Raw genomic sequence first — 21,080 nt, 5'->3', positions numbered from 1 at the left:
TGCAAATGACACCAATATGAGGGAAATAGCCAATACTTTAGAAGATAGGTTCAAGATCCAGAAGGATTTTGACAGACTTGAACACTGGGGCCTTTCTAGCAAAATGCAATTCAGTAGGGAGAAATGTAAAGTTTCACAGTTAGGCAAGAAAAACCAAAGGCACAGATATAGAATGGGTGGTACATGGCTCAACAACAGTTACCCTGAGAGGGATCTAGGAATCCTAGTGGACAACCACTTAAATATGATTCAGCACTGTACAGTCCTAGGCTACATCAATAGAAAGATAGTATCAAAGTCACATGAAATGTTAGTATCACTTTATGCTGCTTTGGTAAAACCACATTTGGAATATTGCATCCAGTTTTGATCATAGCAATACAAAAAAGATGCTGTGACTCTGGAAAGAATGCAGAGAAGAGCAACAAGGAGGCTGGAGGCTAAAACATGATGAATGGTTGCAGAAACCTTTGCAGATGATTTGGTTTTGGCAGACTCCTTAAAAGAGATTGAGTAAATTAAAAGTAAATTAAAAGAATTTTGGTGACTAGTAGATTTCAAGATTAATAAACAGAAGACAGAAATGTTAACAGAAAATATGAAGATACAAAATCAAATGGAATTGAGGAATAAAACAGTTTTTAAGATTGAGAAGAAGATAAAATATTCGGTATAACTATGACAAATATGAATTTTATGTTATTTCCAAATAACTCTGTTAAGATAATGAAGTCAAAAAGGCATGTTAAGATGGGATCAGTTACAATTGTCATTGTTAGATAGAATTTCTGTGACTCAGATGAATATTTTATCTAGAATGTTATTTTTGTTTCAGACGATACCTGTTGTGACAACTGACGTAGCATTTAAACAATGGCAGAAGGATATATCTAAATCTGTACGGCAAGGGGAAAAACATGAGTTAAATATAAGGTATTACAAGATGTGAAGGAAAAAGGAAATTTGGGCCTACCAGATTTTAAACTATATTTTGCATCCTGCTGTTTGATTTGAATGAAAAGCGGGTGTTGTTAAGAAATAGGAGGTTATTGGATTTAGAAGGTCACTATTTGAAATTTGAGTGGCATTCACATAAATGTAGATTTTAAAAGTCTTTATCTCAGGCAGGCTATTTTAGATTCTTCTTGAAAGCACATTTGTGGCTTTCAGCCCAAGAAACAGTTTATAGAAGAGAAATAGCAAGTAAACATAAATAGTTAACTTATTACAATGTACTGTATTAGAATTTCTCTCAAGATTATAAAATGAAATAAAAAGAATATTTGATAATGGAAGGATGTTCTTGTCAATGGTTTTCTTACGTACAGTTAATAGAAAAGTTTAAAGTGGATAAAAGACTATGATTTTGAAAAAACTAAGCAAGTTTGGATTAGAATTATATACTAATAATGAACAAGTTATTGCTAAAATGTATAAACATTTGCTGAAATATGAAAGAAGAACAAGCGAAAGAATGCATAATAAAATGGGTAAAAGATTGGCTCTAATATGCAGATAGATCAACGGGAAAATATGTGGTTGAAAGGATTAAAATTTACATTATGCTCTAGTATTAAAGAGAATGTTTATAAAATTATGTATCATAGGTATTTGTCACCAAAGAAATTGTCTAAAATATAAAATCTTTGCTGGAAATGTGAACATTATGAAGGGACATTTTATCATGCCTGGTGGACATGTAAAAATAAAAACCTTTAAAAAATGGATACAAATAGATACATTAATTAATTCAGTTGGGTAATGAAACAAGCAAACAACCAAGTTCAAAGAGCACCAAGGACTCCATAAATGTTTATTTCTTAAATAGCAGGAGAATGGAAGTACATGTTCCTAAGGATGTTTTGTACAATCCAGGAGCTACTTCAGAGAAAGCCCTTTTCTGCATATCATATAGTTAAACTCCTTGCAGAAGGATTATCTTCAACAGGGCTTGTCCTGTTGAGCTGAAAAACATATTACATGAACAGAACTATTTATGATTTATTTTAAATCTTTTAAAAGTAAATCATAGCTTAGCATGGTGTACGTCATCAGTCAATATTATACCTCAATGAGTGCAATTGCTAGTTTATCATTGGTAGACGAATATTTTGTAGAGGTGCATTATGAATACACTGGACAGATGTAGTGTCTGCTTTCTAGGAAATTAGTGAAACGCAGGTTCAGTTCTCACATTTTGCACTGTGTGCTTTGGCTTTGATCTAGGAAAGAAGAAGAATTGTCACAACTGATTCACCAAGAGAAGCAATAGGTAGAATACAGTGTGTGTTTGTTCGTTGGCATATATAGCTATGTGATTTGACCATGAAATACTTTTTAGTCTATGAGTAGTCCTGTTTCTTTTACTTTTTTTTTACTACCATTAAGATCTGAATGGAGCCTGAAGGCTCAGGGGTTAAAGATGCTGAGCTTGTCATTTGGAAATCAATCACTACTTACTACAGAGATGTTTGTAAATCTCTTCTTCTTTAGGATTCTTGAGATAAGGCAAGAGGACAAATATAATTAATCAATAGGAAAATATATAATTAACAACATATAATAAATTAACAAAAATACACGGCCATGTTTTATCACTTTTTTGCAGGACTAACACTACCTAGTTATTGGAGACAGGACTGCCCATTGTGTGAATAGAGGATTCTAATGTTTCTTTCTCCTTATCATTCAGACTCCAATGAGTTTATGTACAATGAACGGTGCAGGAACTGGCTATGTCTAACAAAGAGAAGGACTAAAGGTCACATGATAGCAGTCTTCCAATATTTGAGGGGCTGTCATAGAGAGGAGGGGGTCAACCTATTCTCCAAAGCCCTTGAGGGCAGAACAAGAAGTAATGGATGGAAGCTTATCAAAGAGATAAGCTGTGGGTGCTCCATCACTGGAGGTTTTTCAGAAGAGATTGGACAGCCATTTGTCCAGAATGCTATACAGTCTCCTGCTTAAGCAGGGGGTTAGACTAGAACAGCTGTCCCCAACTTTGTGGCTTGGTGGCCTGGCTGGTGTGTGTGTGTGAGAAGGGAACCAGGCTGCCACTCGTGTGAGTGGAGCTGTGCGTGCATGCGCACCGGTCTACCACTCATGTGGCCCAGTTTTGAATAGACCATTGTCATGGGGTTGGGGATCCCTGGTCTACAAGACATTCCAACTCTGTTATTCTGTATTCTATATTTTTCTGCTAGTGGAATTTCACTGGTGCAAAGGTAACACTATATCTGTGTAATTATTTCTTCTCCATTATCCCAAGGGCAGTTGGATTGGTTCTAAGACTTATCATTCCGCCTGATACAATTTAAGGAATTTATTTGGAGTATGTTAATAACTATGCACTGCTGGATGGTATGGAATCACAATATTTGGATTTTTTGAAACACAGTTGTCATAAGCTTGTCAAGCAAGTTGGGTGGCTCTGACTTTGTTTGGCCTGCTCATTCCCATAAATGCTGTAATAGTCAGAGCTATCCAGTTGGTTTAATTAAATCTCTTAAACTCCATTAAATGTAAGACACACATTTTAGACATACATTCACATTTATCAGGTCATATAGGTATGATCTTATGGAGAAAGCTGGCAATAAGCTAATGTTTTTAAAAAATATTAATATATCAAAGCAAAATGGATCTGAATATAATAGGGCTATGAAAATTCACGTAGGTAATTTCATAAGTCTCCTACAGTCTCTGGCTGGTTATTATTTAAAATATCTGAGCCATCCTTCAGTTCAAAAATTCAAGCCTAGTTTATTGATTTGTTTATATATACATTTCTATACCATTCCATCCCAGGTCTTTGACTAGTTTAGCCAAGATAGAAAACATAATAAAAACAAGCAATAACTTTTATAATCATAATTATAATTAAAACAAGATAAAATGATGTACCTACAAAAGTTATGTATACTCCCATAATCCTAATCCTGCAGCCCAAACATTCCTAATATTCAGAAGGCCAATTAAATAAAATAAATAAAATAAATAATTTTATTTCTATACCGCCCTTCTCCCGAAGGACTCAGGGCGGTGTACAGCCTATTAAAAGCCTATTAAAATAATGTTTGTCACTGTTGTTGTTTTTTTAACTTAGCGATAAAGTGGCTCCTGCCATGTTCCTTAGATCTGTCGTCATACAAGAATCCAAAGTTTCTCTCTCAAAAAAGACTGCATATGACAAGGAGATTCTCCTTAAAGTAGACAGACTCTATGATACTCCAGAACCAAGCTTTGGAGGGCTTTATAGGTTAACCTGTGCACGATATTCATCAATCTGTTGGCACCACACATAAAACCAGTGTTATCTGACTGGCCAATTACATTCTGAACCAACAGATTTGGGGTGGTCTTTGGGTGGTCTTCAAAGACAGTACCATGTAGAGCATATTGAATAATAAACATAAAGTGATAAGTCAACTTATATCAGAGCTTTGCTTAGTCCTAAATGGAGTTTTGGTTTGCAAAGGCATTGGTAGAATTACAAAATAATTGATCTGCAATCTGAAAGAGATTGAGTGATCAGTGAGTATAATATTTATTTTCAAAACCTATTATTATTATTATTATTATTATTATTATTATTATTATTATCATCATCATCATCATCATCATCATCATCATCATCATCATCATCCATCATGGTATATTTTTGCCATTAGCATGCCTGAAATACGGTATCTAAAAAAGAGTAACATTGCTCAGTTATACCTCCTTATACAAAATGGTTCCAAAAGTAACCAAGATAAGATAAAGCTACCAAGGATGTAATAATATTGATGGGCAATAGTCTAGAGGCTGAAATCTCTTCTTCTTGAAGCTTAGTTATCGTCTAGTTTATTTTCTTCCTTGTAGTATATATCATTATCTTTTCCACCAATGCTTAATATGTATAGTTCAGGATATCAGGTCTATTAAAAGTCTTCCTTATACCTGCTCATGGTCTCCTCCACTGACATTAAAAGTGCCTGATGGCCCTGAAACATATCCTGAAGAATACATTTATTCCAAAAGAAAATGGAGAAACATCACAATCTGCAAATGAATTAGTGACACCTTTCCAAAAGAGAGATGAGATCAGCATTTGGCATGTATCCTGAGTTTGGGGGTTGCCTGGCTACTGGTTCAAGTAATTCCGCATCACACATGAGGGAAAAAGGAAGAGAAAAGGAGAGAGAGAGAGAGAGACGTTCTGAAAGTGGTCGGTTTCTTTTCAGGGCTGAGCGTTCAATCATGCTTTTCCATCCGTAGAGTTTTCACATAGTTCAGAAGCTTTTGCAATTAAGAGAAACTGTGAACTGAATGACCCCCTATGTGAATGATTTTTTTTAAAGCTGTGCTTTCTTTAAAGTAATGAATATTACCTGGGAATCAAAAAGCATCCAGAGGGAATTTTGGTGGAATTGTACTATTGTTCTGAGAATAATTCTTTCAAAAGCGTTAAGCGTGCAGTGTTACCTAATTCATCTGCGTGTACAGCTGAAAAATTGCTACTGGGCTTCACCCTGCTGATTTCTAAATTAGCACATTGTTGAAGAAGTCCTGCATAGTTTTATTCTCCTTTGCTATTTCGTAACTGGAAATTCAGTGTTCGTATCCTGTAATTATCCATATATATATATATATATATATATGTTTTCTCAGGTTTTCGCGGGTGTTTGTATGTAGGTCTTTGGTTATTCGGGTCTTCTCCCACGTAAAATTGGAAGTGTCTCGGTGACGTTTCGACGAAGTCTCATTCGTCATCTTCAGGCTGGTGTTCTCGGCTTCGTGCTCCTGGAAGCACGAAGCCGAGAACACCAGCCTGAAGATGACGAATGAGACTTCGTCGAAACGTCACCGAGACATTTCCAATTTTACGTGGGAGAAGACCCGAATAACCAAAGACCTACATATATATATATATATATATATATATATATATATATATATATATATGTAGGTCTTTGGTTATTCGGGTCTTCTCCCACGTAAAATTGGAAATGTCTCGGTGACGTTTCGACGAAGTCTCATTCGTCATCTTCAGGCTGGTGTTCTCGGCTTCGTGCTTCGAAGCACGAAGATATATATATATATCTTCAGATGAGGTGTATTGAAGCGGTTGTGCATTTAGTTCTTCGACTGTATCACCTACAGATCAGGAACTTTGATTGATCTGCTGTACTCCCAACCTCCTTGCTCTCCTACCGGGGAGCAAGGATGGGCGGGAGGTTCCTTTCTTCTTTCCAGAAGCAAAAGGGGTTGGAATGCCAATCAAACTGACAGTGTCCCAAGGGCAGCCAGTGAAGCTGAACTGCAGCCTGGAGGGAATGGAAGAACCAGAGATGCTGTGGATCAAGGATGGAGCTGTGGTGCAGGGTATAGACCAAGTGTACATTCCAGTAAATGAAGAACACTGGATAGGCTTCCTCAGGTAAGAATGACATATAGAACAGGATAGGCTAGATCAATGTATGATGAATGTGAATATTAAAGATTAGTTTATTTTGCCCTTTTCTGTGGAACTTTGTGGGGAGGGAAGGCATTTGTGATTCTCTCGTCCTCCCTTATTTATTTTCAAAGTGGCCCCATGAAATAATTTAGGTTGAGCCAAAGGAACCGGGCAAAATATCTGACTGGGTAATTTGTTTCCTGGATTTATTCTTTATTTGCTTAATATCTCCTGAATCTAAACCAGTATTTCTCAACCACTGTAACTCTTAAGATAGGAGGACTTTCCCATCCAGTGTGGAATTCTGGAAGCTGAAGTCCGCACATCTTGAAGTTGCTGAGGTTGAGAAACACGGATCTAAGCTTTTCATGCTTACTAGTTCTTTCCCCATTTTTGTTGCTAATGGTTTATAATATTTGTACAAACGGGTCAGTGGTGGGATTCAGCCGGTTCTCTCTGGATTGCGCGAACCGGTATCGGCAACTGTGGGAGGCTCTGCCCACCCGCCTGGACATAATGCGTGATTACTGCGCATGCGTAGAAGGGTGTGCAGATGCGCAAAGGTGGCACATGCACTCACATTTGCAAACCGGTAGGGAAGGTAAGCGAATCCCACCTCTTATACCAGTAATACTGAAATGCTTAAGGCACTCTATGCTCGTTATTTAGTAGCAATCCTTATAACAAATCCTAAACTTGCTGAACAAGTTCAATATAATTGCCCCCCCCTTCCTCCCATAGTACAACCTGAACCTGAGGGAGAATGATTTGCTGTAGGCAAAAGTGGGCAGCTTTTTAGGGATTACATTTTGGAGGGACAAAACTACCGTAAAGTGGGGTGAGAAGGCTAAGTGGATGGATTTTCAATTTTTTCCTTTGTTGTAGGAGAGGAAAGCCTCTTTGTTTTTTGTTAGTTTGTTAAGCTTATTTTAGGAGATTTGTGCCTGTAGCAAAATAATGGTAAATGGTGTTACTGTTCTTCAAAATTATGGTAGAGGGACTCCAGGGACATACTGAGGTATCCATGAGAAGGGGAGATATCAAAAGTCAAGATGATAGCTACAACCCACAGAGCTTTGATTGCATGGCTGTTACTGCCATTATGACTTTTACAACACACATACACACAACCCTAACCCTAACCCAGGGGTGAAATGCTCCCGGTTCGGACTGACTCAGGCGAGTAGGTAGCGATGGCGGCGGGCAATTCAGAGAACTGGTAGCAAAAATCCCTGCCCCCGCCCCCCATGCCCAGCTGAGCCGAGCAATCATCAGAGGCTTTTTTCTTTTAAATGCCTCTGACGAGCCAAGCTCTGACAATCCCAGCTGAGTTGCCTCCCGATCAGGCAACTCAGCTTGGATCGTCAGTGCCATTTAAAAGAAAAAAACTTTTTTAAAAACCCTCTGACGATCAGGCAACTCAGCTGGGATCGTCAGAGCCTTTTGAAAGCATTTTTTTACATCGTTTTACATGTAAAAAATGGTTTTAAAAGTAAAAAAAAATTGGCCACGCCCACCCAGTCACATTACCCCCCCGCCCAGGGCTGGATTTTCCTATAGGCTAACTAGGCTTCAGCCTAGGGCCTCAAGATCAAGAGGGGCCTACATTCAAATTGTTAGCAAAATTAAAATTACACTTTCACTATAGGTGAAAGGGCCTCATAAGTGGAATAGCCTAGGGCCTCTTTTCATCTAAATCCGGCCCTGCCCCCGCCCCACCAAGCCACGCCCACAGAACTGGTAGTAACAAATTTTAGATTTCACCACTGCCCTAACCCTAACCCTTGGAGCCACAAAAAGGGAGCTTTTTGAGATTTTATTCATCTCTGTGACCTAAGCAAAGCTATTTTTGCAACCTGGTCTTAAAAAGCCCATTTTAAATATGTCCAACTATACATCCAACTGGTAAAGCTGCATGGTACCATCTCTCTCTCAACCACACTATCCTTTTCTTTTCTGTACCACATATCCTTTCATTTATTAGAATTTCTTGATGGCACTTGCAGGAATTTAAGAAAGGAAGAAACAAAAATGTTTGGATAAGGTAGAAGGTTTGGTGGGTGCCAAACAATTTATTTGGTAGCACATTTGTGCCTGTTTATAACCCAGTGGTGAAATCCAATTTTTTTTACTACCGGTTCTGTGGGCGTGGCTTGGTGGGCATGGTGTGGCTTGGTGGGTATGGCTTGGTGGGTGTGGCAGGGGAAGGATACTGCAAAATATCCATTCCCATCCCACTCTGGGTCCAGCCAGGGGTGGTATTTGCCGGGTCTCCGAACTACTCAAAATTTCTGCTACCAGTTCTCCAGAACCCGTGAGAACTTGCTGGATTTCACCCCTGTTATAACCTATTGCAATTACTGGAAGCAGAATATATTTTGCAAATACCTGAAAATAAAGATAAAGGTGGATATATAGATGCAATTTTCTTGGCAACAGTAGAAATGCAGCTTTGCATGCCCTTCTCTGGGGCTTTTTAATTTCCCAGTTTGACTAAACACAGCAGGATTCATACATAAAATAAGGGGTCATTTTTATAAGTAACAGAGAGGCAGAATATTTCAGTGCAAGAATGCAAATTGACATTGAATTCTCCATTCCCAACCTCTTAGCTTTACTAACTAAGCAATCTAGAAAAAAAAAGTTCATTTCCTTCCATCTCTAAGATTGGCATGAAAGAGAACTAGCAGCTGATATTGTATTAGTCCCCACAGTTTTCTGCTGAATCTGTAGTTGTGTCACTTTATCCAGAGACAGCTTCCTCTCCTCTCATGATTTTTGTTTCCAGTATTGTTAATGATAGCTTTCGAAGCTAAAGAAAGCTCTATACTCTTTTTTTACATATTTGTTCTCATAAGCTCTGCAACAAAACTAGATTGTTAGTTTCTGAGATATAATTAAACATTTCCTTGACATTGTTTCCCCCCCCTTCACATTCTTTTCTCCTTGACTTTGATTAAAAGGAGAGAATTTAATTCAGCCTCTACTTCCTAGATCAAATCTGGGTTCTGCTGAGAGAAGAAGATGTGTCATACAAACCAATCCTTAGTCATCTCCCACAAGTAATGTTCCAAAGTATTTACTCCATCATTTACTTTAAGCCAAGCATGCAATGCTTCAGTCAGTTGATTATAAGACGTAGAAAAGATGCTTATTGTGCTTCTGTGTATGTCTATTAAAAAAGTTGAACCCGTTTTCATGGTGCTTTTGCCAGACGTACTTGAGAAGAAGCTATCTGCAAATAACCCCTTCGAGGCCTTCTGAATAAATAGTTTCTGGAGATTTGTAAATTGTCAGCAGAGCCCTTGAAATTATATTGCGTTTCTGTAATGAAATTGATATCTCAGTGTTTGCAGGAAATTAATATCTCAGTGTTCTACAGCGACAAGCGTTAATGTTTGCACCTCAGGCAATCCTAATGAAAGTCTGCATTGGAGACTTCAGGTTATGTTGGTTGAATAATACTGTATGGAAGGAGAAGTCAATTTTGGTGGACAGGTCAGGGTAGACAGCAAATTAACAGGAAAATCAGAGAAACCTAAATATGGAAGTAGATTTCCCGTCTTCATGTCCAGAATATGGGTTTAGTTATCACAAAGCTGAACACTGTCACTAGCTGAAACTTTGATAATTTTAAAAACTAGTGATGAGTGGTGGATAAGGCATTGAACTAGGGCTGGGGAGATTCAGATCCAAATCCCTCCTCAATCATGGAAATTCTGGCAGTTTTTTGGACCACTCCAGGGTGAAATGCTACCGGTTTGGGCAAACTGGTAATAAAAAAATGCTACTGGTTTGGGCAAACGGTATTTCCAACTATCAGCTGTGCCGCGCGATTTATATTTTCTAGAAAGCAGGAAATCTAAATCGCACCGCACAGCTGTTTCCCCCCTGCTGTTCTACTTACCTTTGCAGACTCAGGAAAGGCTTCTTAATCCTCCTTTTTCAGTGCTGTGCGGTAGCGCCTGCGGTGCGCATGCGCACGAAGCGCACATTTGGCACGCGAAGCAAACTGGTAGTGAAGCAAACCAGTAGCAGACTTCACAGCATTTCACCCCTAGACCACTCACTTTCTCTTGGTTCAGCCTACTTTACTGGGTTATTGTGGCAGGGGTAAAATGAAGGCAGCTCCCCATAGAAATCAACTTGACTTCCTAGAGAAAAGGTGATATATATTACCATGTGAATTAATAGCTGGGGGGTAGAATATCTCTCTTGGATCAGGGTTTTAAAGTGTCTCCCCTAATACCATAGCTTCAACAACAAATTGAAGGGATGCCAGTGAAGCATTTCCCAAATATCGTTATTATTTACCTGACATCTGAGGCAAGCATATAAATCACAGTATTTGCATGATTACATCATCATGCATGCTTCATCATTTATTGCCTTGCCTCACCCGCCTTACCTCTCCTGTGGGCATCCATGGCTGTACCACATCCCAGTGAAATGAGTTATACTCCCAAAGGCATTATAATATTTCTCTTTCTTCCTGATAAGAAAATGATTAGTTTGTTAGGAGGCTTATTAAATTTGAGCTATGCTGAGTAAGGTCAAAAAAATCACAGATCCTTAAGTAATTTCTTTTATGAAGGAACATTTGCTCTGTCCTCTTCACTGTTGTAAAACAAACACATTTGCTCTCTCTGCATATTTCCAAACTTCAGGTTTAGGGCTGGATAGCTTGGCAGCATCAGACTTCCTGGAACCAGTGAATGATTTAACTCTCTCAAAATCTTCCAACTGGAATTGCACAGTTAATTCATGTGGGTAGTAATCTTAGATTATTACTTATTTTCCATTGGTGCCAATTTTTTCTAAACCCTTTTGAAGGAAAAAAAAAACCCTTCCTTCCACTTCATTCATTGCAAAAACATTCAGTGTTTTTGTTTCTAGAGAAATTTTCCCCAACCAATGTCCTCCAGATGTTTTGGGATCCCATAATTTCTGGCCAGCATAGTCAACGCTTAGAAGCTGGGTTAGGGAAGCCTGTTCTACAACATAGTTCTTGCTTCCTGACCTATTCACAGAAACATTTTAGGTGAAACCCAGAGGTGGGATTCACTTACCTTCCCTACCGGTTCGCAAATGTGAGCACGAGCATACAGCCTTCGGCGCATGCGCAGTAGTCGCGCATTACATCCGGGCGGGTGGTGGAGCCTCCCACAGTCACCGCTACCAGTTCACGTGATCTGGACAGAACCGGCTGAATCCCACCACTAGTGAAATTACCTGAAGGGGAACCTGTTTGTTTGTTTATTGCCCATCTCAGCCACAAGGTGACTCTGGGCAGCTTACAATGTTATAGGATCAGTTCAATGACAATGAATATTTCTTGTTTGCAAAATGATCCCAAGTTTAACCCATGGAAATTTTAATCTAGATGGCTAGTCTGGGAATGTCTTCCAGGTAGAATCTGCTAGTCAGAGGAGGTAGTAATTGACTAGATTTCATTTTGAGATCCAGTTTAGTGTAGTAGCTAAGACTTCAGACTAGAAACTAGCAACTAGGAGACCATGAGTTCTAGTCTTGTCTTAGCCAAGTGGATGATCTTGGGCCAATCACTTTCTCACAGTCCTAGTAATCAAGCAATGACAAACTACTTCTGAAATTTTGCCAAGAAAACTACAAGGCCTAGGCTGAACCATTGCCAAAAGTCAAAACTGACACGAAGGCACACACATAACAAAATGTTTCATTTATTTCATTGATGCAGTTCCCTTTCCTCCTTTTTAAAATGTTCAGGGTGAGGAAAACAATAACACTAAAAAACCTACACTATTCAACTTGTGACGAATTAAAAATTTCTGAAAAAACAAAAGAATTGAGATTTTTTTTTACATCCACACACGTTTGTTCATATACATTGTTATTTACCATTTTATATTCCTCTTTGAACTTTATAGCTTGAAGTCTGTAGATCGGACAGATTCTGGAAAATATTGGTGCCAAGTGGAGACCAATGGGAAGAAAGAGGAATCACAGCACGTATGGCTTATTGTGGAAGGTAAGGGGTCATTCTGCTGACTTCTGTCTAGGGCAGTTGTGATTACTGTAAACTGGGAGATGAAGTTGCCTTGACTGATGTTAGCGCATTTCCAGGGTCTGTCAACTATGACCAAAACAAAAATATTCTCATAATGAGCCAATAAAGATCCAAGTGGTGGAAGGGAGTAGCTATAGGCTATTACATAATTTTTGCAATCTTTGGCAGTACAGGACGTGGAGCATGTCCAGTGCTGTTTTCAGACTTGCATTTGAAAATGCGTATAGGAAATTGCTAAAATGTGGCTGTCCATCTATGATATGAGTATGTTGGTGATTGTATCAATTGTGGAGGAAGGTCCAGATAATTTTCCAAGGCACTGATTTGCCGCTTGTGAGTGAGGAGAGGTTGATGTCCTTCTCTACTTTAGTTCTTAGATATATGTTATGAAAATAGGGGAAAAGGGAGATCATATATTATTGCCTGTGGCATTGATTTCAAATCTAGGGATTAGCTTTGTTAGGAAATTCCAAAGGGTCCCAGTCAATTACAGAGAAATGTTAATCAGATTAAGGAGAGGCAGGAGACTGGTTAAACACAAGCTAGGGCTGTGTTCAAAGGTCAACAGCTGTAATCAGGCAGAAGTTGGAGTCCAGTATTAGATTTGGTAGATCATAATCAAAGAGACAGAGGATGAGATTTAGCAGAAAACTGGGCTGGAGGATTAATACTAGATAAAGTCAGACAAGCTAACACTAAGGAAAAAATGGTTCTTTGGAATAGAGAGTTCTTATAAGTAAATGCTGCAGTCTGTTTGGCTGGCTCAAGAACCAGAGGACTGGAGACACGGGAGGGAGATTGTCTGCTGGAAGCTCTGATTAAATCTCTCTCATGGTTTCTTACAGCACATTAAATTTTAATGGTTGTAGGGGTTTTTTTTCCTTCTGATATCACTGCTTAGATTTTAAAATAATCTGTATTTTGATATTTGGTGAATGTAATAGGTTCTTAGCTGCTTTTTAATGGACCCGTGCTTTTAGCTGTGGTGAAACTGTGTGGGAGTAGCATATAGGATTTTATTCCTTCATTCCTTCTGTTTAGATGGGTATTTGGCAGTTATGCAGATTGGATGGAGGACATATTAGAGAGCCTTTGGCCTGGCAACTATACATCTGTGAAGTCTAAAAGTTACATGATTCATAAAGGATGGGTGGCTTCCTTTAGCTTACCTTGGGAGGATCTGTATGGGCTATAATTATGGCCCTGGATCTGACCACGTTATCAGTGTCAGCTTGTATAATAACTGGAAAGGATTCTGCGGCAGGGCTACATTCTAATGCAGCAAGCAATGCTTGCTTTCTGACTCATGGCTGAATCAGAGTCCCAGCATGGGCTCAGAGTACCATGCTCTTTAGATATTTTTATTTTTTTGGCACAAAAATACTTGCAATACTGTTTCCCCCCCCCCCCCCCAATCCTTCTTCTGAAAGAAATAATGAGATCTTCAGTGGCAGTAAGCAGATAGAAATGATACAGGAGGGTTGCATGAGCTGTGTCAGCCACACTGGGAACAAGGAAGCCTCTCCTTTTCTTGTTTTCTCTACTATCTTGTGGAGTTAAAAGAAAGGGAGGGGAGAGAGAGGCTAAGTGTCATTGTAAGAAAAATGAGATCACTGGAGAAACTGATAATAGAGAATCTAGGTAAGAAAAATTGGGTGTTTAAATTTCATCAGGATATATCAAGGAAGGACACACACACAGAGATACATACACCCTGATGCCAACTAAGCTCATCTTTGTAAAATTAAAGCAGCTAGGCTTACCCAGTCATACCCTGAGCTACTCCTCCTCCAAACATCCTCTCTTTAGCATATTCTCTATCTTCCTTCTCCTTTCCAAGTGTAAAAAGGAAATAGTTGTCTTTAGTGTCAGAAGGGAAAGGAGAAGTCTGACTATAGATGTCAGCTCTTAAAGGTAGACCAGCCTAAGAAACCAATGTTATGCATGCCAAGACTCTTTTATGTAGGTATATGGTAGTGGCATTTTGCAAGTCTCAATAAAGTCCCTTTATTTTCATGAGAACTAGGAAGGATCTTGTCTGAGATGTTTTCTCAGGTTACATTTCTATTCTTACATATATATAGAAAATAAAATTTTCCCCCCAGAAAATTGTGCGGCTAAATGTTTCTGTTGACATAACTTAAACTCTGAAGGTCAAACAGTATTGCTTTTACTTTACTAAAACAAAAAATATCAAGTTTAAAGCCAACAGAGCCAAAGAGCTATTTGATTTGGATTTTGAGCAACTGTTTATTTAAGAACGAAAACAAAACAAGCTGTCAATTAAAATTGTTACTCAATACTTATGTCAATCTTGTGAGTTATTTAATATCTGAAAGAATATCATTAAGTCGTCTTATGACAGATGTGTGCCCTAAAATACTATTCCAACTTCTAAAAGTGAAAAGCAGCCCCAGGAGAACACTAGAGTAGTGCAGGAACTTCCCTAGCTTTGAACCAAATAGATTATACATAGCAGATTAGGAGACTCTCAAAACGAGAACAGTCCCATTGTATTTCTTAACATTCTTTCAATCCTTCAGGATATTTTCACAGTCCTAGTTTACCTCAGCCATTGTTTTTCTGGCCAGATAGCCTCATCTCTAAACAAAGCACAAATTTTTCAGGAGGGATCAGGAGTTATAGTTGGGAATATGAAGGATACTTGAGTCAGATACTTTGCTTTACAGCTTGCAGGCTTTTCATTTCATATATTTATTTAGAAGTAACCTAAGTGAAATAAAAATCAAGGAAGCTTGCAGTCTGGTGGGCACTGGAAAGGTGATGGTGGAATAATGGTGTACTTGAGCAAAGTTTGAGGATCTAGGACATTTGTGAGAATGGATGCAGACAACATATAATGTTCTGTGAAAATGTCCTTGAAAGACAGGAGGAGGAGGAGGAGGAATCACAGATGAGGCAACAGTCAGAGAAGAGGCAGCTGAGCCTGCAGAAAGAATGGGGGCGTGGCCAATGTCTCAAAAGGGATCCTCCTTAGTTTCTTGAACTGCATTGTAAACGCAAGCAGAAAGATAATACCTAATACATTCAAACTTGCAAGATTCAATTACTGTACTCATGGTTGGTGCTTCTAGTCTGGACTTTGAAAGAGCTGACCCAGCTCCTTTGGACTGCCTTTTTCCTCTGAAAATATCAGTGGAACTGGGATTAGATTAGAATGGAAGAACAGTGAAAGGAAAATCAGTGTTCATACTTGCAACCTTTTACAGCTGAATTTCATGTCATATCATGTCGTTTAAACAGCATATGAATCTGTGACATCTGTTTTTTCCTCCCCCCCAATACAGTTCAGAGCTACATTAACAGTTCTGTGCTAAATCTTAATTTGTTGAACTACTGCATTGTTTATTGAATAAACAGTAATTACTGATGTGATATCAAACACTAAGCCATATACCATGATTTTCTTTTCTTCCATTCAATTCTTGGTTACTGCCTGGACAAGTTTCTGCTGTTTTCTTGGCAAGGTTTTTCAGGAGCAATTTTTCATTGCTTCCTTCCTAAGGCTGAGAAAAAGTGACTATCACTAACCCAAGGTCAACATAATATACCAACCTAATAAATGGCTTCACATTTACATACTATTAAATGTGTCTAAGGGTAAACAATGAAACATAGTCCTCAAAAGCAGGAAAATAGCTGCCTTTGTGTTAAGCCAAAATAAAACAACCCATGTTCTGGTTTAGCATATTATGTGAAGCAAGCTTGTGTTAATTTTACCAAGCTTCATATAATATATTTGCACCAGAATTGACACTTGGTGAATTTCTTGTTGAGAAGCGGACAGATCAGGGAGTTCATCACTCATAACTCAGATACTTTCCCCCTATGTGTTAGTCCTCTCATAATTAAAAAAATAGAAGGATGAGACCTAATTAGATGATTAGAAAGTTTGTTTGGGAGGTGATCACAGTCTTTCTTTATGCCCACAGCCATAAAGAAAATTGGATGATTAAACCCAAAATATTAAAGAGCTTGAATGAACCCTGAAGCTGTGACAATGGTCAATCTGTGTTATATCATTAGAATGAAGTAATTAACTTATTAACATTAGGTTTTTTAAAAATATTATTTGTAAATCTTTTCAGGTGTTTATAACATGAAAAAGAATTTGGCCCAGGATATAATTTTTTTTTGCTGGGAAACACAAAATTGAATGTTTTGGGGTCCTACAGATCAAATGTGTTCATTTAAAGCATGGATGGTTTACTAATGTGCCGATTTCAGCTGCCACTGATTTCCAGGTATTAAATTAAAAGTGAATTTAGTGGCTTAAAAATTAGAAAAAAGGAGAGAAGTGGGTAAGGTATGAGGAAAGAAACTTTTTGGGTGTGATGTTTTTCTCTTGATGCAGATGCACCCAGATTCATCTTGCTTAACCTATTGTTTAGATTTGCTTTTCAAGCCCTGATATTCATGCTACCTTATAGTACTTGATGATAGGGACTTTTTCATTGGCCATGGAGTAGTTCCTGTTCTAATCAGTTCTGAGGAAGGTCATGTTGTCCAGTTGTGTTTATCCAGGAGATTTGGACTTTGCCATATCCTTCTGTATCTTATTCTATATAGTTCAGTGAACATTGAGTGGTACATTGAGATCAATCAAGAAAATTCACCTCTGGTTTAGAATCATGTCCACAAAATATTGTAAGCAATTTATATAGTTGAAAAAAGCTGTGTCAACTTGTTTTTAGATATCACTTAGAAAATGTTTAAAGGATTGGGATATTTGTTTAAGATCAGGCAGCTAATCAGAGGTCAAATGTCTTGAAAATAAGAATGAACATTCCTGCATAGTTAGGAAACTGTTGGGGCTTATTTTTCTTTATCTGATAGTGTTGCCATTGTGTAAATATCAATTTCTGATATAATCCTATCAGAGTTAAATATCAGTGATTTCCAGAAGTTTAGATTATGTATTCTTCCCACAAAAATTGTTAAACATAGGCGGTTTGCCCAAAATTATTATCTTCAAATGTAAATAAGTGGTTAGAATTTAAAATAAATCCAAACGTATTCAAAACGTCAAGAAAGTATATGTTAATAAGTTACTTACATAATTTCTGGGAGCATCAGTTATGGATAAAAAACTATTTGAAAATAAACTTAAAGAGTATATAGAAGACAAAGATGAAAAGCTGGGTGGCCAACCATTTATATCTAAGTGATTTGAAACGAGAAGCTGTGTTTTTTCTATAAAAGCTATATTTTTCTCAAAGCTATTTTGAAAAAAAAAATTAAACTTTGAAATACATGTTAAATACATTTTCAGGTATTTGGTGAGTATGAAATGTTTGGATTGGTGGAAAATTTTTATATTTGTCATTGAAACATATTTTTAATCTTCTCTCAGGCATTCACAATAAATGTAGTTTTATTATGAATATATCAACATTGGTACCATTTCTCCCCTTCAGTTATCAAGAGTCATTTAGGATTAATTAGCTACTCGACCAGGGGTGTCAAACTTGATTTCATTGAGGGTCGCATCAGGGTTGTGTTTGACCTCGGGGGGCCAGGGTGGGTATGGCCAGCTCGACGTTACTTGTATCGGGGGTGCCTGTGGTGGCCTGAGCACTCTGCTAGTGAAAATGGGTTCCCGAGCTCCATTTTCGGCTGCCATGTCCTCCTGCAACCCTCTGCCATTGAAAACAGAGCTTGGGAAAGCCACGTTGGCCTCCTGCAACCCTCTGTTTTAACTGGCAGAGGTTTGCAGGAGGCTGTGGCAGCTGAAAACGGAGCTCGGGAGCCTGTTTTCACCGCCAGAAACATTGCAGGCCAGTCCGCTGTTTTTTCCAGGGTGGTCCCACGGGCCAGATCTAAATACCCCGCAGGCTAGATCCGGGCCCCAGACCTTGACACCCCTGGCATAAACTAAGACATCAAGAAAAGCACTATAAGGCAAACATTTATTTGTTTTCCTTTGCTGTAGATTTTATTATTTTTTTGGTTAGTTTAGAATAAGGGCCAGCTATATCTCTGAATACATTTTTTTTATATGTAGCCAAAGAAAGGTATTCAGAGTCAGAATACAAAATAGGAGTATAACTTCTGACAGTTTCTAAACTTAACACATGTTATTTTGGTGCTTTTAATATGCATGCTTCTAATTATGTTGGTATCTTTTAATTATTTCTCAGATATGCATCTAGGCTCATAGTAAAATGGTTTCGTTGAATAATGCTTATCATACAGTTTACACAACAAAAGAGAAAAAACTAATCCTTCATCAGCAAACCATATTTATTTGATCCCCTTTCTATCAAAAACAGTTGAAATTTCTCTTTGAATTACCTGAAAGAAGGATTAGATAGTAAAATCCACTCTGTGCTCCGTTTTCCTACCAATAGGTCACATTCCAGATTTTCCAGTCAATAGGTCACATTCCAGATTTTCAAGAAAGGCTAGGATAGTTTCAAAAATTACCTGGAAGTGTATCAAAATAATTATTCCTTTCTTTCTCCCATTCAATGATCAACTTATCCCTTCAGTAACAAAATATACAAAGACACATTTGATTTTGCAAATGACAGTGGAGTCTTCTTTTTATAGAGAAAGTGACAAAAATGGCCACAAATATCAAAATATATTCTGTGAGAGCAAGAGACGTTAAGTGTTTTGTTAAATATAAACTTCTAAGAAAGTTAGAAGAAAGTTTCTAAGAAAGAATTAAATGCATCTGTTTCAGTTCATAAAATACAAATGTCTTCCATTTTATTCTTCAAGGTGTTCCCTATTTCACTGTTGAGCCAAAAGACCAGTCAGTCATCCCTGGTAGGCCTTTCCAGATGGCCTGTGCTGCAATAGGACCACCTGAGCCAGTGACAATTATTTGGTGGATGGGTGATTCCAGGCTTGGACATCCAGATATCTCTCCCTCCACCCTAAATGTGTCAGGTAAGGTTTCTTCCTGTGATAAATAAAAACTATTCAGAAAGGAATAGGGTGGCTAATAGGGCAAAGGTATAAACAACACTAATACACAGTTTCTGACACAATGTAAAATTGTATCTCAAGTGTGTTAAAAAAGAAAAAAACAAATGAGAACCCAATATAGAACTGAATTCACCAAAGACAACAGGATTTCTAAAAATTTCTGAGTGGCAAGTTAGATAATTCAAAAACAAAGTCACATTTCTCTCTCCTCCATCCCAGTATTTTGTTGGAAAGATGTTTTTATTTTCAAAATTGTTTATTGTTTGTAATGACTTGTATGAATGTTTCTATTTTCTATCAAATATCAAAAGCCTGTTATTTGAACCAGTTTGTAGTAGGTGAAAGAAAACACAGTTGAATCTACAGCTAGGGAGATTTAAACAATTACCACCTAGAACTTTGAGATTTTCAAAACAAATTTAAAGATATATCTGTAGTGAATATTTTTCCTATGTTTAGGAGCAAATAAAAGACATTCTAGATTTAAGACAAAATGGGAGACCTGCAAAGGAGAATTTCCTGTTGATATTTATCTTAAAACTGAAAGGAAATATTGCTTCCTCAAACAGATATATTATTTGCTTGGAAAGCCCTTAACGAAGCCCTAACATGCCCTGTTTCATTTAATGCCCGTTCTGCACAAATACTAAGGAGGAAGTGAAAGGATCAGATGAATCTGCTAAAACCTTGTAAAAAGTTATAGTTCCTTAGGCATAGAAGAACAAAGGTGTATAATAAGGAAGGGAAAGAAGCCTGGCATCAGCAGGTAAGAGCACAGAAATGCTAAAAGAAAGTAATAATAGACCAGGAAGAAAGTGGGGTGGGGAGAGGCAATGTTTTCAGTGGTTAAACTGATGTATATTAAAAAGTTGATTACCTTTTCAGGGCACAGTCTGGCTTTTCTGTGTTTATATCTGCCTATACCTACAGTAGAAGATATTGGGAACATGCTGAGTATTGTACGAAAGACCAACAAGAATGTTTTCATTGTTTGATCAGTTAATGCCAAATATGCAACTCTGAGGTTTCGTAAGAAGGTTTTAAAACTTGTTGACATCTCTTGATTCACCTTTTGATCTACTTCTGCTTGTTAACTTCAGTTTTAGTGAAGGTAATATAAAGATTACTCCGGACAAGTTTTGACAGTACACTATGCTTTCCTGAAAGGCAGCCTCAGTTATAGCTCAGACTTAAGCATATTTTGAAACGAGTACTATAAGGCAAGTTGAAGATGAGATTAAAAACTCCAGGGACCAGTTTCCACAGATGTATTTTCCTCAAAGCTCTCACTTCCAGTTTTCTAAGTAATGGAAACTTGGTGGTATCAATTGTGTTTCTTTCACAAGCAATACCATAAGTAGTTACAAAAACACAATGAAAAATATGTGCAGTGGGGCAAATTGGACATTGAAAAGTAAGCTTATAAACTCATTCAGAATCCCATTGCTCCTCTAAATCTTCCGCAGGGAGCTTAAAAATACATTTTCTCAGTCACAATAGTTCTGTGCTTCCAACCAGCATGATGTCAACAATACTAGCAGAGTCAATGCTTTTGCCTGGGGGGAAATTGCTCATTAAGCTCCCGTCAGAGGCCTTGCTTCTTATCATTGGGCGTGTTAAGGGACAAAATAAACATTC

General features: G+C 37.8%; 1 protein-coding gene across 1 annotated transcript in view; it reads left to right on the top strand.

Annotated features, from left to right (window-relative positions):
* The window catches only part of TYRO3 (TYRO3 protein tyrosine kinase), a 73,651-nt gene that overhangs the window by 5,906 nt on the left and 46,665 nt on the right, over positions 1-21,080 (top strand). Inside the window, exons 2-4 of the mRNA XM_070931305.1 lie at positions 6,238-6,421; positions 12,346-12,446; positions 19,233-19,403. Coding sequence (XP_070787406.1) covers positions 6,238-6,421; positions 12,346-12,446; positions 19,233-19,403 — 456 coding nt within the window. The remainder of the gene's footprint in view (positions 1-6,237; positions 6,422-12,345; positions 12,447-19,232; positions 19,404-21,080) is intronic.

This window comes from Pituophis catenifer, unplaced genomic scaffold (genome assembly GCF_029215685.1).
Source record: "Pituophis catenifer annectens isolate HBS135680 unplaced genomic scaffold, rPitCat1.0.hap2 SCAF_1, whole genome shotgun sequence".
Lineage (NCBI taxonomy): Eukaryota > Metazoa > Chordata > Lepidosauria > Squamata > Colubridae > Pituophis > Pituophis catenifer.
This window is presented reverse-complemented; position numbering and strand designations above follow the sequence as displayed.